The sequence below is a fragment of the Dromaius novaehollandiae genome, chromosome 12, assembly GCF_036370855.1.
Source record: "Dromaius novaehollandiae isolate bDroNov1 chromosome 12, bDroNov1.hap1, whole genome shotgun sequence".
NCBI classification, from domain to species: Eukaryota; Metazoa; Chordata; class Aves; order Casuariiformes; family Dromaiidae; genus Dromaius; species Dromaius novaehollandiae.
In genome coordinates, this window is record NC_088109.1 from 14623178 (window position 1) to 14637879 (window position 14702).

General features: G+C 51.2%; 1 protein-coding gene across 2 annotated transcripts; it reads right to left on the reverse strand.

The window, feature by feature from the left end:
* Positions 1 to 451: 451 nt before the first annotated feature.
* KLF15 (KLF transcription factor 15) lies at positions 452 to 14297 on the reverse strand. Of its 2 annotated transcripts, none has more exons than XM_064518992.1 (3): positions 14232 to 14297; positions 8830 to 9937; positions 452 to 2561 (listed from the first exon to the last, which is right to left on the reverse strand). In XM_064518992.1, exons 2-3 carry the CDS (start codon positions 9912 to 9914, stop codon positions 2393 to 2395), a joined length of 1254 nt encoding a protein of 417 aa, XP_064375062.1. In that variant the 5' UTR covers positions 9915 to 9937; positions 14232 to 14297; the 3' UTR covers positions 452 to 2392. The 2 variants fall into 2 exon arrangements, with proteins under 2 accessions (XP_064375062.1, XP_025948919.1); XM_026093134.2 differs by lacking the exon at positions 14232 to 14297 and adding an exon at positions 10615 to 10732.
* Between the last annotated feature and the right edge of the window lie 405 nt (positions 14298 to 14702).

Here is a 14702-nt window from a genome sequence, read left to right on the forward strand (position 1 = left end):
GCCTCCTCCTTCACACTAACCACCAGAACTTGAATGTCCTCAAAATCTGTTTGCACTAATTTATTAGCCACAGTTTTACTGTGGCTGCAGACCTGTTCCACAGCAGTCAGAAACCACAGAAGGCACTCGGGTCCCACAGCGGCTGCCAGGCGAGGCCTGAGGACTCCCACAAGGGGCAGCTGGACCATCTCACGCCTCCCAGAGCTTCGGCATTTTGAGCGCTGCCAAGTGCTGGCCCAGCAGTCTTCATGTGGACTACGGTCCCTTCCCTTACCATAGGAATTCTCAAATGGGAAAAGTCCTTGAAGGCACCTTTAGAGCTGTTCCGTCGTCTCCCTGTCAGCCAGCATGTGAAAAGTTACGTCCAGGTGAATCAAAATTTCAAGCGCTAATGTCTTGGTTAAAAAGCTGGCTACAAAGGAAATTAATGAATAATAATTTCAAAAAGGGATTTAAAATTTCCATTTTCATTTTATTGTCAAAGTAAATATATTTTTATGAAGAACAAAAGAAAATATACAGAATTGTAACTTATGTACACTGGCTTTATAGGTATTTTTGTTTCCAATTTACACAAATTTTGATACGTTATTAAAAGATATTTTATATAGATATGCATCTATGTACAGTTTTATTTACATACATTCATAGGATGTGATATAAACCAGTCAATATATGATAGTTCATTTATATTAATTTCTAGAGGACAAAAGGAATGCATTCGCTTTAGCTAGACCTACTGCTCTTACATACAGCAAGGACTCCTGCACTACCTAGCACTAGAATTGCAGTGTTCTATTTCCCATTTTGTCAACAAAAAGACAAACAGATGCCATCTGCGAATGGAAAGGAAATGCAACATCCATTATAAAATCGTTTCTAATTACTGAATCCTATTTTCTTCTAAAGCTTCTTACAATCGCCAGAGTTCAAAAGGAAAAACAAAACAAGAAGAAGAAACACAAACATAATCACTTGCCTGCTACCATCTGATTATTTGTTTAAATTCCCTTCTTAGCCAGCTACTGTGTAAATTTGTTTCTTTTGGCTACTGTTCTCACCCATTCGCCCACCCCAGCTGTGTGGAGCTCTGACATGGCTGTCGGTAGGAAAAGAAAAACACGTAGCACTTACGATCACCCTTTGACAGAAGATCTCACAGTGGTGTCACACCAGGTTACGATGCCTCCCAACCTCCCACGGGAACCGGTATGTCTGGCAAGACCCCGGCGGACGGATGGGGAAACAGAGGCCAGCCTGGATGCTCAGCCCCTGCCAGCGAGGCGTGAGCACTCCCGGCTCGTGTGGGCAGTGGGCACCCAGGGTGCCCAGTGCTCACCAGAGACCACCGGGCCCCTCCGGGACGGGCACTCCCGTTTCTCCCCAGCAGCACGCAGAAAGACAGGAGCGGAGACAGGAGCGGAGACAGGAGCCTCGCCTCGCGGTTCTGACGAACGGCCTGCTGCAGCTTGTAGCACTAGACAACATCCCTTCTGCTAAAGCAAGTGGACACTTCGAACGGGTGCCGAAGGAAAGCAGAGCTTCCTTCAGCGCGTGGGCCTCCCTACACCCTCAACGGCAGCACAGAACATGAAAAGCATGCACGCGGCGGCCACTGAGCCTCACCAAAAGGCCTCCACTCCAGGCCACTTAATCCAGCCTGAGCTTCTGGGTTTGCTTGGGAGCTGCCTTTGCTTAAATATATATATATATGTATGTATGCATGCACATATACACATATATATGTATATATAGCCCTCACCAAGGAAGAGGTAAGTGTGAGCCAGAGAAACCCAATTGGCTGGGAGATGCATTCCAGTGCTGTCCATGCCTTGCCTCCCCCCGACTCCCACTGTTCCTCCTCCTGTTGCTGGCCCCTACAAATCCTTGGCTCAGGCGACCCAAAAACAAAGGAGTTGTTTTCATTTCAAAAGGAATTTGCTGTTTCCAAACTGGACAAATAGAGCAGCTTAATAAAAACTCACAATGAATGGCCTGTACATGAGCAAAGCCCTCAGGAATGCCAGGGCTATAATTAACTAGCAGCAAGCAACTCTTACATTTTCCTGTGCAGCAGAAAACAGCTAAAAATAAAACACTGTAATTTCCAAAAGAAGCAGCAGCAAAGGAGGGAAAGATAGAAGGAAAGGAAAATAACATCCTTAAAAAAAAAAAAAAAGACAAAAAGGAAGAAACACCCCCCCTCCCCTGACCCAAAAGAACTTCATTCTCAAATCATGTTTAAAGGACATGGGACACAGACATGGTGGTATCAAGTAACAGCATTGACTGTTCTGTGGAGACAAATAAATTATCACTAGAAATATAGTGAGAAAAGTGCTGTCATCGGCTGTTCTAGGACGGCTGGGCGGGAAGGGGAAAGTGGGACCAATCAGTTCACAGAGCGGACGGAGCGGTTGCTTCGCGGGAACCGATGCACCTTGACATGTTTGGACAAGTGGTCGCTTCGAGCAAACTTCTTCTCACAGACAGGACACTGATATGGTTTCACTCCCGAGTGGGAGCGTCTATGCCGGGACAGCTCATCTGACCTGGAGAACCTGCAAGAAAAGAGAAGCATTTTCAAATAACTGGGGTTTTCCATTGCTAATTCTCTTACGGTCATAAAACATCCCTTCAGGCCACTGGGAGACTGCTTGTGGCAAGGCCCAAACTCTCAAATGAAAGAGTCCAGGACACACAACACAGACAGTCTGGTCCCAATCAGCAGACATCAGCAGCAATGGAAACACACAATTAATAACCTCATCTCATGTAAATTCTGTGCTGAGAACAATGCACAGAGGCAATGTTTGTGCCTCTTGCTCCAACCCCCAATAATATGGATAGAGCTCTACTAAAACAGCACTGCTCTCGATCCCCAGCACCTCTGCTAGACCCCTTCAAAGCTTGTCCTGCAGTCTCTTTCCTGCAAATCCAAGCATGGACCTTGTCAAACAGAGATAACAATATCCCGCAGGTGAGGTCTGCTCCAAGCTCGCAGTGACACAAGTACAACAGCATATCCAGTAATTGCGGCTAATTTGAGATGGACCCCAGATAACAGCCAGACATATTTACTCAGAAGCTATTTGCCTTATCAGATCCAACTCAAAAATTGGCCTTTGTGTGTTCTCTTGCTGGCTAAATAAAGAGTTATTAACAGCTTGGTGTCAGAGACGCTACATGTTATAACAGCTGAAATCCAGGCAGGCCCCAATGGCCATTAAAACAGTTACTTCATGGGCAAATTAAAATCAAGAATGAGCCTTTAATTACCCAAATTGTCTCCCAGGAGTCTTTCCACCTTCAATCTCCACAGAAAAATCCCCAAAATAGCCATCATGAATCCCACAGGCTTTACTGAACACAAATAAACTAGCTAATCCGTTGGTCTTAGCAGCAGAGCTGGCTCTGTTTCTAGCTTGGACTTGACTGGGAGTCACAGGGTTAACAATGTCATGCTAAGACAGTCCTGTCAGGACAGTGCAAAAAAATCTGCTGCTTGACAAAGGGTAGTTAAGTGTTTTGTTGCCAGAACAGTAACAAAGAGCAGCACAGAAAGAGAGCTTGCAAGAAATGGTATCAGCTGTTTATTTACAATAAATAAATGAAGTCATGGGCACTAGCTGAATAAATGGGGGAAAGAACATGTAGAAAAATGTGCCCTTCTGGAGCAAAATATCACATCACCAACAGGGTGAATACACTATTTTTGTGAAAGGGGAAAAACAGGACCACTGGGCTCCTATGAATAAGTCCTTCATGCCAGAAAAATAAGTTTCCACATAAAGGTTTTAATTAGCACTGATCTCCCGCCACCAGTTGAGGAACAGGATGGAGGCACTGAGAAAGCTGAGCATGGCTTTTTTGGTTCCCATAGGTCTTCTGTCTGGTGCCCGCAACCCAGACAGAACACTTCGCTGACTGCCCAAAGCAAATGCAGATGCCAGCTTTGGGGAAGGTATGGTGTGGATCCAACTCTCCCGGGGCACTTCCAGGGGAGATTCCTTCACCCATTTTCCTTGCTTTTCTACCTTGTCCTTGCTTTGGTATCACCTTGGTGAAAGAGCCAAATTCACCATCAAGAGCAACTGGCTAATTCCCCAACGGAGCCATCAACCTGTTCCTTGGCCATCACGTCTTGTTCCTAAAGACTACGACAGGAGTTTCTCTTCTCCCCAAGTACCTGCATACACTTGCTTTCTCTAACACTCCTGCTCTTTGCCAGCCACAGCTGCCCAAAACCTCAGTCTGGAACCTGGAACAGCCACGGCCAGGAATTTCTCCCGAGTCTCCAGCAGCAAGCCAGTCTCCGTGTGGCGTCCCTGGATGGACTCTCTTACAGAGCTACGAATGAGTAGGATTGTAAGCAACTTCCTAGAGAGGGCGGGATATTGCCTACGCAGACCGTCTCACCAGGACTTCAGCGTCCAAGCTGGACAAGAACAGATCTGCTGCTAGGGGTGGCAGCCACTTTCAAGGGAAGAGGGATCAGAGGGGGAAAAATTCCTTTGCAAAAAGCCATCCTCATATTATGTACAGACTTGTCCCTCAGAGAAGGAGTAAAACCAGATGTGGCCAGGCTGCCTTTGTCCCATGTCCTTGGTTGTTAAGGTCACCATCTGCAATAGAAGTGCAGTAGCACAGGGCTAATCCTGCACAGGAGAGCTGCAAGTGCATTTTGATGGGAATTGCACGGGTGGTGGGGGAGAAAGAGGCACATATCAGGAATGAGCGGCTCTGCTTGCACCCTGGGAGCTCAGATGAGTTCATCCGATAAAAATACACTCTGCCTCATAACGATGTCCTTAGCTGCAGAGGCAGGAATGTTGCAATACTGTTCCCCAGCAGTCACGGAAAGATCAACTTACGGAGCCCACAGAAATAAACCTCGAGCTGTCGGTGTGTTTACAAAAAAACAACGCAAAGGTTAGGACAAGGAAGCCGAGGAGGATCTGGTGGCTTGGCTCCGCAGGGGGTGGCGAAATGATATTTGCAGCACGTTCTGGCACTGAAACCAACTCAAGAAAGCTGTAAATAATCCCCTGTGGACTGCCAAATTCAAATGAAAACGAGGTACCCCCAAGGAACATCTAACCAGCCGAATGCAATCCCATTTCCAGAAGGATTCCTCCTTCAAAAGAAAGGAGGAACTGGGAAACCCTACAGCAATTGGAAGAGTTTGCTTCACCTGTCTGTCTGGTGGCACCCCAAAGGACCTGTCACCATATCTCCCTTGGAGACAAACCCTAGAGCTCCCCAATGTATCACGCTCCCGGCCATACGAGGACATCACTGTGGGGCTCCCGGGGGGAGAAAGGTTGGTCACCTCAACCTCCTCCTAAGCAGCTGCTACCCCAGCCAAGGCCGCCAGCAAGTATAGCCCCAAAGCTGAGACGAGCCAGGTTGCAGCCCTCCTGGGCCGGTGGAGGGCAGACTCTGGATCCGTCCTGCCCTTCCACAAAGCAACTGAAGCAGCTACGGCAAACTCGCGTGCCTCCCGCATGAGCCTGGAAACCAATTTGTGCAGCACCAGCAAAAAAGGCCCCCACAAGACACCAGCCCCAACCTGCCCCACCAAACACCTCAGCTCACATCATCCCCTGAGCGCTTGTGCAGTCCCATGCACGCTGCTGGCTGCAAACACGATAAGCCTCTAAACCCTCCCTATCAAACCAGGCAGAGCTCGTATCGGTCCGCACTGAACCTCTTCCAGCGGCGGCTAAAGGGGAGATAGCGAGGCGCGAGCCCCCTCGCTCTTCCCCCCGAGAGAAGGGGCCGCTCTGCCCGAGCGCCGCGGCACCGTCCCCCCGCACGACGGCCCGGCAGGCCTTTCAAACGCTGCCGCCCAACCCCGCCGGCGCTGCTAACCGCGGCTCCGCACGCCGCGCCGGGGAGGGACCGCGGGTGCTGCCGCCGCTTCCCGGCACAACATGGCTGCACGGCACCGGCCCACGTCGCGGCCCGGCTTTTCGGTCCGGGCTGCCTCCAGAGCAGCATTAACCAGGGGCCGCCGCGTGCCAGCAGTACAACCCGGCTGGCCACGGATCAGCACACCGACCGGGACAGCAGGACACTGGACGCGACGGGTCACCAGTCGCTCTCGAGCCCCTCGTCTGCACCCAGCCAAAAACAGCTCTCGCTGCGGGCCAAGGAAGGGCAAAGCGAGCAGAGCTCGGCCTCCTCCGGAGAGGCGCTCGCGACGCGGCCCCCGGCCTGGGGGCTGCCCGAAGGCCTCCCCGGGCGCACACCGGCATGCTTAAAGGACCGTGCGTGGCGTAGCTATAACATTCCCCCCACCAAGAGCAGGGAAAGCGTTAATCCCCTGCCACTCTGCCGCTTTGTGCTAGGCGACATTTTGTTTCTTAAATTACCATATTCAGCGAGCTCAAGTCTTAAGTGGTTTTGGTGGAAAAAAAAAATACAAATGAGCGCAAGAAGGCGGGGGGCAGGAGCGGAGCCTGGCCGTGGTTTGTACTTGAATTCATCTGAGATGGTATAAAACTGGGAGCGAGCAGAGATTCCAGACGTATTTGACTTAGTCATGTGAGATCGTGGCTCCCTCCGAGCGCCTGGAGAGGGTAAACATGGTACTGACAACAGAGCACCGAGTAAGTCGGTGCTCAGCCCGGCGCGCTGCTGCGGCTCGGCCTTTGCCGACTGCGCAAGCCCCCGGCACGTCCCAGCGCGTCCCAGCTCCCGCAGCGATGCCTCTGCCGCCGCGGACCAGAGCCTGCGACATTTGGGGGTGTCGGAGACAGGGGTACCAGCTCAGGCTGCACAAACACAACAGCAAAAAGAAAAGAAAAAAAAGTCTGAACAACCCTTCTGGCAGCTGTTTGTGGTCGGGACAAACATTCTTTGCACCTAAGCTGATTCCTCTCCCGTGCCTGTTGGGCTTCTCCTCGCTAAAGAGTCGTGTCCAGCCGGGAGCGAAAGCCCGGGGCGCTCTGAACGGCCGGCTCTGCACCTCCCTCAGCCTCTCTCACAGCCGCATCCCGCTTCTTACGCGCGCTGTTCCCGGTACCGCGGGGAGAAGGCAGGCAACGCAGGCCTCAAGCCAAGCTCCATCCCTTACTGCTTCATATATTATCCTAAAATTTCCCTTCGGTTTTGCAGCCTGGAAAACACCAGTTCTGTAATAAGGCAGAGCTGTGCAAGGTCACCCAGAGGCAACACTTCAGACTCCTGATCTCGAACCACAAAAGTTACTGGGAACTTTGGTATAAGCCTCAGTGCAGATCAGACAAACCCCCACGTGCCATGCACAAATATGAGGGCTTTGCTCATGTCCCAGCTCAGGGAAAGCCAACGTGACACCTAGGCATGGTCGCGGGCAGAAGGCAAAGCCTGTATTTGCTGCCTGTGAGCGCTTATGCTGACAGCCAAGGAGAAAGGACGGCATGCTTCAGCCACAGGTCAGGGATAAAACAGCCTGTGCCTTATGGGTCCAATCAGCTAAACAACCTGGCTTTCATTTCAGTGCATCCCGAGCAGCGAGTCTCTGAGCAAGGCTCGGGAAAAACGCCACCAGTACAAAATAATGGAAAGAAAATTGTAACCAGTTTGTACAACTGCCATAAACAAAAAAGGGGAAGAAAAATCACCGAGAAAATTGGTTGCATTGATCCACTCGGTCCCTCTGATGAGGCCCAAACCCCAAACTGCTCTGCTTCGGGAGCAGAGGATTCAGCCCCGTTCTGACCTTTTCCCTCAAACCAATTCAGGCATCTCTAATTGTTGCATGTCTCACATACTTGCATTTTCACTCAACCCTCTCCTGTTACTCTTTACCTCGTCTGTTCCCCCATGATCACCACCCATTTCCTCATTAGACATTGCTCGCAGCAGCTCTGCAGGGTATTCTTTGAAAGAAGTCTGGTTTAATTTAATACAAGGGAGTAAAGATTATGTTTTGCTTCCCTCATAATTTGTGGTGCTCTTTGTTAACACTTGCCAGCAGGCAGGCTATTAGCACAGCTAATTGGAATGAGGGAGGCGAGTTTCCAAAGCTTCCCACCAAAAAAATTCATCTTTTTGTTTTAAAAGCTTTTAATTTTTTCAATTCGTACTAAAAAAAAAAAAAATAAGAAAGACTTTCTGTGATACATTCTGCTCAAACCTGTGATCTTCCATCCAAGCAATGTTTTGAGGATTGATTTCACCTCAGCCTCCTGGTTACGTTGCTACATCTGACAGCTTTTTGCAGCTTCGAGAGGCACCCACGCACCTTTCCGAACCAGCACAGAGGACAAAGCCCGGAACACGCTGGAACGTCACCAACAACATTTCCAGGAGCAGTGGGATGGAGCGCATTCTCTATGAAACTGCATGAAATACTGGACGTCTTAACCCCGTGCATTTATCACGGCCCGTCACTGGTCACGCGCAGCCCCGTGCAGCTGGACCCGCACGCAGCCATGCTCTGCGGAGATTCGGCCCTCAAGCAACCCGTTCAACTACAGGCCTCAGCTGGTACCAGCCCAGCATCTGCTGCAGCTGGTGTGTTGCAATGAGACCAGTGTGACTGCAAGGCACTGCCTGCAGTGACAAGCTTAATCTGACTATCTTGAAATGAAATACTAACTACTGATGGATTTTTTTTTTTTTTAAAGACACTTGTACAACCTGTGCCAACAGGTGATGCTCTGCTATTCAGTTGATCCAAGCCCTTGGATCATCTAACAGGAAGAAAAAGGTCTTAACTCTCAAACCAACTGAGCAACTTTGGGACACCAGAAGTGGTTTAAGTCAGACTGCAAACCTGTTTCCTCAAGTGAGCAGGGGGTGAGGAGGGGTTGAACACTGCTGCATCCCAATACTAACCTCCATCCACAACCTGGCCACGTGCACGCAAAAGGCTTTTCTCCTGTATGCCTCCTCAGGTGGGCTTTCAAATGGCTGCTTTTCGTGTACATCTTGGTACAGCCAGGGAAAGAACATTTGTGCATTTTAATGAGTTCTGCTGCAGGGTTCTTTTGAAATTTCTGACCCATGATGATTCCCGTCTGACCCTGGATCATGCCTCCTGGCCCAATTGGCTTGGCGGCGATGGGGACGGGAGCAATGCGGACAAATTTAGAGGACAAGCTCAAATTGGATGACTGAACTATCTGGGGCACAAGGGCAAATGTCTGTCCTTGGATGTTGACTAGGAGCTGTGCAATTTTAATATTCTCTTGTGCTGGTCCTTGGGAACTAGGGCTCGTGTTGGACTCCTGTTTGACCTGTACAGGCTGGATTTGGAGCATAACCGGTATACCATTCTCCAGGGACATTCCTCCATTTGAAGCCTGGCCACCTTCTGTTGAGCTGCTCAATTGTTCATTTTTACTCTCTTTTAAACTAGCGCTGGGTACCATATGGTCTTTTTGCTGTATCGAAGCAACAGAAACTTGGCTGCAAGCTCTCAAGTCCTTGGTCTCACTTTTAGGTCTTTCTCTGAGCTCCAGCTCCATGTTTTCCTCCAGAAATTCCTCAATTTCCTCAAGCGTAGGCTGAAATGGTCCAGAGTCTTCCATATCCACTGCAAATTCAGGCAACCTAAAATACTCCTCTTTCACTATTGGCTGAAGTCTCCTTTTGTCCCACCAAGATGCAGCAGTGTTCCCCAAAGATGCCTGGGACAATAAGTAGTCTAAGATACTGTCCTGGCTTTCAGCACTAGACGTGCTCCCATAGCTAGAGCTGAGAACTTGGGAATCAGGGCTGGAACAAGAACAAAAGCTGGAAGAGTCACTGTCATCTTCTGACAGGGGTGAGGGCAGCATTTGGTAGGACCTCACCCCTGCTGTCATGTCCCCAAAGTATCCAAGAGGAGATCTTGTAGATGAAAAAGATTCATCGGTAGGCAGCAAGTGATCCACCATTCCTGGACGATCTCCTAAGAGTATCCCAACAGCATATACCATGCAGCAAGAGTTCAAGTAAGAGCCTGAAGATAGGAAACAAAACAGCAACAGTCAGAAGTCGGGTTTAATCATTCATCTCCATGAACTAAACCTTGTAAAGCCCTGTAGCTCACAGGAACGTCCTAAGCATCCAGTCTCTGAGTACACATGCTGCTACATGCTTTGATATGCCTGTACCACCCCCTAAGGACTGCGACTGCCTAAGCATTTTCCAGGATTGCACCACGTATTTGCAAAAGAATTCTTTCAGAAATCATTTCACAACTGTGCGCGCTCTAGATTTACAGCTCCCTTCCAGAGTATTACTGGCAAGAGAAAATAAATTATGGGCTTTCACCTAACAGCGAAACCTAGAGCCAAAGAAGGGAATGGGAAAGGACGAAAAAAAAAAAAAAGTGTTGAAATTTTTACCACCCAAAAAAACAAATTAAAAAATCAAGTTTATTGCTTGTGGCCATAAAATGCAAATCCCTTCCTTATCTTGTAGCTTTCCACTGACTTTATTTTTAACTTCCTCAGTTCTACAAATATAGGCTAATCAGCATAATGCATGGATCAATCTGTCAGGAGCCAAAAATATTTGCTGTGCTTCAGCATTTACTAGGCGAATTTTCCCCTCCAGATGTAATGAATCAGTGTGCCAACGTCATCATCACCTGCACTGCCCTTAATAAGGCTGGCACAGCGCTGAGCTAATTACCACGTCCTGGCAAGCCGGCTGGTTGCTGGGTTCACCTCGTCGCTGCGCGAGCCTCTCTGCGGGTCCGGAGACGATCCGACCCTCCGGCTGGCAGCTGAGCAGGGAAGGCTCGCGCGAGTGCCCGGCGTCGCTCCGACCCGCAGCGGGTGCCCCCAGCCGAAAGCCCTCATCCCGCGAGCCCTCGCCCGTGCAAGCAGCAGCCCCGCTGCAGCGGCAGAAATGCAAAATCCGCCCTTTACAGCGCAGTTTGCCCTTAAAGCAATGCAAGTCCAGCGCTTTCTCAGCTCAGCAAACTTCCTAGAAAGATTTTTGGGGAGGGGAAGGCAGGAGGGTCGCCTGCATATTTGTTTTCTTTTTTTTTCCCTCCCCCAGGACAGGGGGGGAACGCTTAGGGGCTGCGGACTCTGCCTCCGAGCGCGCAAACGCGGAGCCCTCCGGACGGAGCGAACACTGGCCCTCAGTCATTCGCTCAAGGTGACTGGTGGAAAACAGAGCTGTATATGTGCAAAATAAAACAACTCTTTCTGTGGAAGGTATGCGGGCTGCAGAGATAGAAGTCACTTGATCAGCCTATGGGGTTGTGTGTGTGTGTGTGTGTGTGTGTGTGTGTGTGTGTGTGTGTGTGTGTGCGCGCGCGTGTGTGAGAGAATCGGGAGGCATGTGACCCGGCGCGAAGGAAATGCCAGTCAATCTTGTTACACGCTGTCATTTTCCACAGGCTCTGCCGCTGCGCTTTGGACGGTTCGCCATGAATAGTCAATAGCGCCCAGTTTTGTGGAGGGAAGGGGATGGTTATTACGACTATTCCAGAGCATCCTTGCTGCCCGATCTCCAAAATTTGTCCGTCTCTGGAGAAAAATCAAAAGCCGTCTCTGTGCTCAGCGCCGCAGCTAACGCAGCGCGAGATGTTTTACACCCTTAAAGCGCTCCATCCCGTTGGCAGCATCTATTAATATTTCACAGGAAATAGGGAAAAATATGTATCTCTTAAAGATACAGCTTCCTCCCTTATACGCACATGGAGGAAGTAGGAGCAGGTTGGAAGGAGGAGACTTAAAAGCAAAATTGCACATTTTCCTGGTTTGCGTGCCCTGTCAGTCAGCTATTCCTCCGAACCGATAATGGAATCCTCACATGTGCTGAATACAAGGAAGTTCAAACAAAGGTTAGTGGCTCTGCTCTGTGACCTTAGCCTATAATCATTCCTTATAGTAAAAGTGAAGAGCCAGAAGAGCTGAAATACTTGAGACACACACGCCACCTATTTTTTTTTAAATCTCAGTGGAGATGGAAAGTTACTCCAGCAGAAGTCACAGAGCTGAGCTATTCCCCTTTTGGCAACACAAATCAGAACACAGTTTGGAGAATTTTTCATTGGCCTCCAGGAAGTATTCACCCCAGCATCTTTTTCTTGTTTGCACCAAAAATTGGTGACCGCTATGCAAAGTGCAGGGCAGAAAGGAGGACTCGCGCTCACACAGCTTCCAATCGTCCTGTGTCTGCATTGCTCCCACTTGAACTTCTGAAGAACGGTGCTCTGACTGAAATCTGGAATGCGACACTTTTTTTTTCTCTCTCTTTTTAAGAAAAGCTGTCTGATTGTGTGTGCTCAGGGTAAAAATGAGTGTGCATGGAGAAGTGTGCACCAAAAAGCAGATGGTAATTTTTTTTTTTTAAATTTGAAGTTTTTTGAAATGTCTGGGAAAATTAGGAAGACGTTTCTTCAGGAAGCTACATATCAAAGTATCCATTGATTTCAGTGGGAATAGGACTAAACCTTAACTTGAGAAAAGGCTGAAAGGGGAAAGAAAAAAAAAGAAAAAAAACTAGCAACCGCTACGCACAACATTTCTCAACGGAAAACAACTAGCGCTGTTATTTCCCCAACTCTTTTGACAAGAATCAATGTCACTTGGTGTAACTGGAATCATTTTAGGAAGGCAGGGGACTGTCAGAGTCAACTAGATCCAGGCACATTACAGGCAGATCTGCTTTCTGTGCACTCTCTAAACTTGCACAGCAGCCAGGAAGATTGCAGGGAATTCAAGGAATGCAGGATCGAGCCCAGGCTATATTTTATCCTAAAGGCCAGACCAACAACCAAAAGGCTTTCATCCTTACTTTGCCTGAAGACACAGCCAAAACCAGAAGCTTCAAAAACAAAAACAAAAAGGCCAGGGATATGCAAGCTATTAAAACCAATGATGCCATTTACAGAAAGCGTTTCATCCCCAGGAGCCCTGAAAACACGCTACAAATGCGACGGCGGAGCGCAGCGCCCGAGCCACAAAAGCAGCCACTTCTGGAGCGAAATCCAGCAGCTCTCTAACGCACGGCAACGTGACGGCCTCCAACTTTTAAGAGCTCCCTGGGTTGCTCCGATGTCCCTTCTGCCAGAAACATGCTGTTCTGCTTAAAACCTGCCCGTCTAATCGCTAGCTTAAAAGGAGCGCGAGGAAGAGAGCGAAGGCATGTTCTGCCTCAGCGTAACAAGTACAGCGTTGGGTCTGGGGAGCCTGCTGAAAGCTACAGGGATATTTCCCAGGCTCGTTTCGGGTGGGCGCTTTGAAACGCCAAGTCCAGCTCAGCCGATCGCACCAACAGCTCATGTTAGTGCTTGGTGCGCAGATACGCTGCTGCTCGCTTCCCACATATATTGCTACAGCTTCTTCCAGCTTAGGACTAATCTCTTTAGGTCCCCCCCCGCCTTGTTTCCTAGAAGATTTTTAAATCTGGTCGCACTAGCTCCTGTGTCCATCGATTTCACGGACAGAGCCACAGAGCAGACCGGGAACCGCTCCGCGGGCCCAGCATTTCGAAGAAATTTAAACGGAAACGCATTAAAAAGAAAAAAAAAAAGAAAGAAAGAAAGAAAGCCGGGAAATCCCTTTGCTCCGCGCAGCGCTTTCGGGGCGCAGGGGGCCGTGCCCGCACACGGCGGGGGGGGGGACCCCCCCCCAGCAGGCTTTTGCCAATGCCCCCGGCTCTGAAAAGCTGCCGAAACCTTTCGAAAGCAGTATTTTCTGCACTCTCCCCCCCCCCCCCCAAAAAAAAAGAACTTCGGCTCCTTAAAGAGGAAGCACTTTAGTGACAGCAGGCGCGGGGCCGGCGGCGGAGAGCAGCCCCCCCCGCCCCCCCCCCCGGCGTTTCCACGCTAATGAAACGTGAATGGGGCCCCGAAACGCAGCGCCGGGATCAGCCGCGCCGCGCAGGCAAAGCGGGCCGGGGCAGCGGGGGGGCACAAGCACCGCGGGGTCTCCACGGCGACAAAGCTGCCAGCTTTGGCTTTTTCTTTTTCTCTCTTTTTTTTCACCCTTTCTTTCTGCTCCTCCATCCCTCTCCAGGCCCCCCCCCGCCGGCATGACCGCGAGTAACCCCGCCGCGGCCGGGCCCGGCCCCCCCCCCCCTCCGCGGCTGCCCGCAGGGGCGCCCCAGCCTGCAGGGCCCCCCCGGTGCCGGGCACCGGCCGCACAAACCCCCTCCGGCCTCCTGCGCCCCCCCGGCCCCATGCGCCCCCCCCCCCCCGGCGCCGGGGCTGCGGGGGCACCGCTGGCCGGACACTTCCCCCCCCCCCCCGCGCAAATCTGCGCCGGGCTCCGCTGCGCGCACAGCCTTACCTGAACTCCTCCGCCAGCCGCGGCGTAACGGGGGGGGGGGGGGGGGGGGCAAGGAAGCGGCGACAAAAACCGGAATAAAACCGCAGAAAGAGCAGTAAAAAAGCAACCCCCGGAGCGGCGGTAAGAGCGCGGAACCGACGATAAAGGAGCGGCGCGGCGCGGAGCCGGCGGGCGCGGGACGGGCGCAGCTCCCCCGGGAGGCGGGCGCGCGGCGCGGCGGTGCGCGGCTGCGGAGCGCGGCCCCGCTCCCGTAGTACTATATCCCCCTCACATGACGGGCGCCCGGCGGCGGCGGGGGAGGCCGGGGAGAGGCTCGCCCGCTGCCGCCGCCCCCATTGGCCCCGCGGCGGCGGGGGCCGGACCGCGCCGGGCCTCAATGGGAGCCGCGGCCCCGCCCGCCGCCGCCGCCGGCCCGGCCCGGCCCAGCCCGGCCCGCGGGGAGGCAGCGGCGGCTCGCGGAGGGCCGCGGCT

Excerpts from the sequence above, each read along its gene's own strand:
- KLF15 (XM_064518992.1), bottom strand. The coding sequence starts at position 9,914 with ATGGTATATGCTGTTGGGATACTCTTAGGAGATCGTCCAGGAATGGTG. Across the intron at positions 2,562-8,829 it reads TGGCCAGGTTGTGGATGGAG|GTTCTCCAGGTCAGATGAGC; the intron begins GTTAGTATTGGG and ends CTTTTCTTGCAG.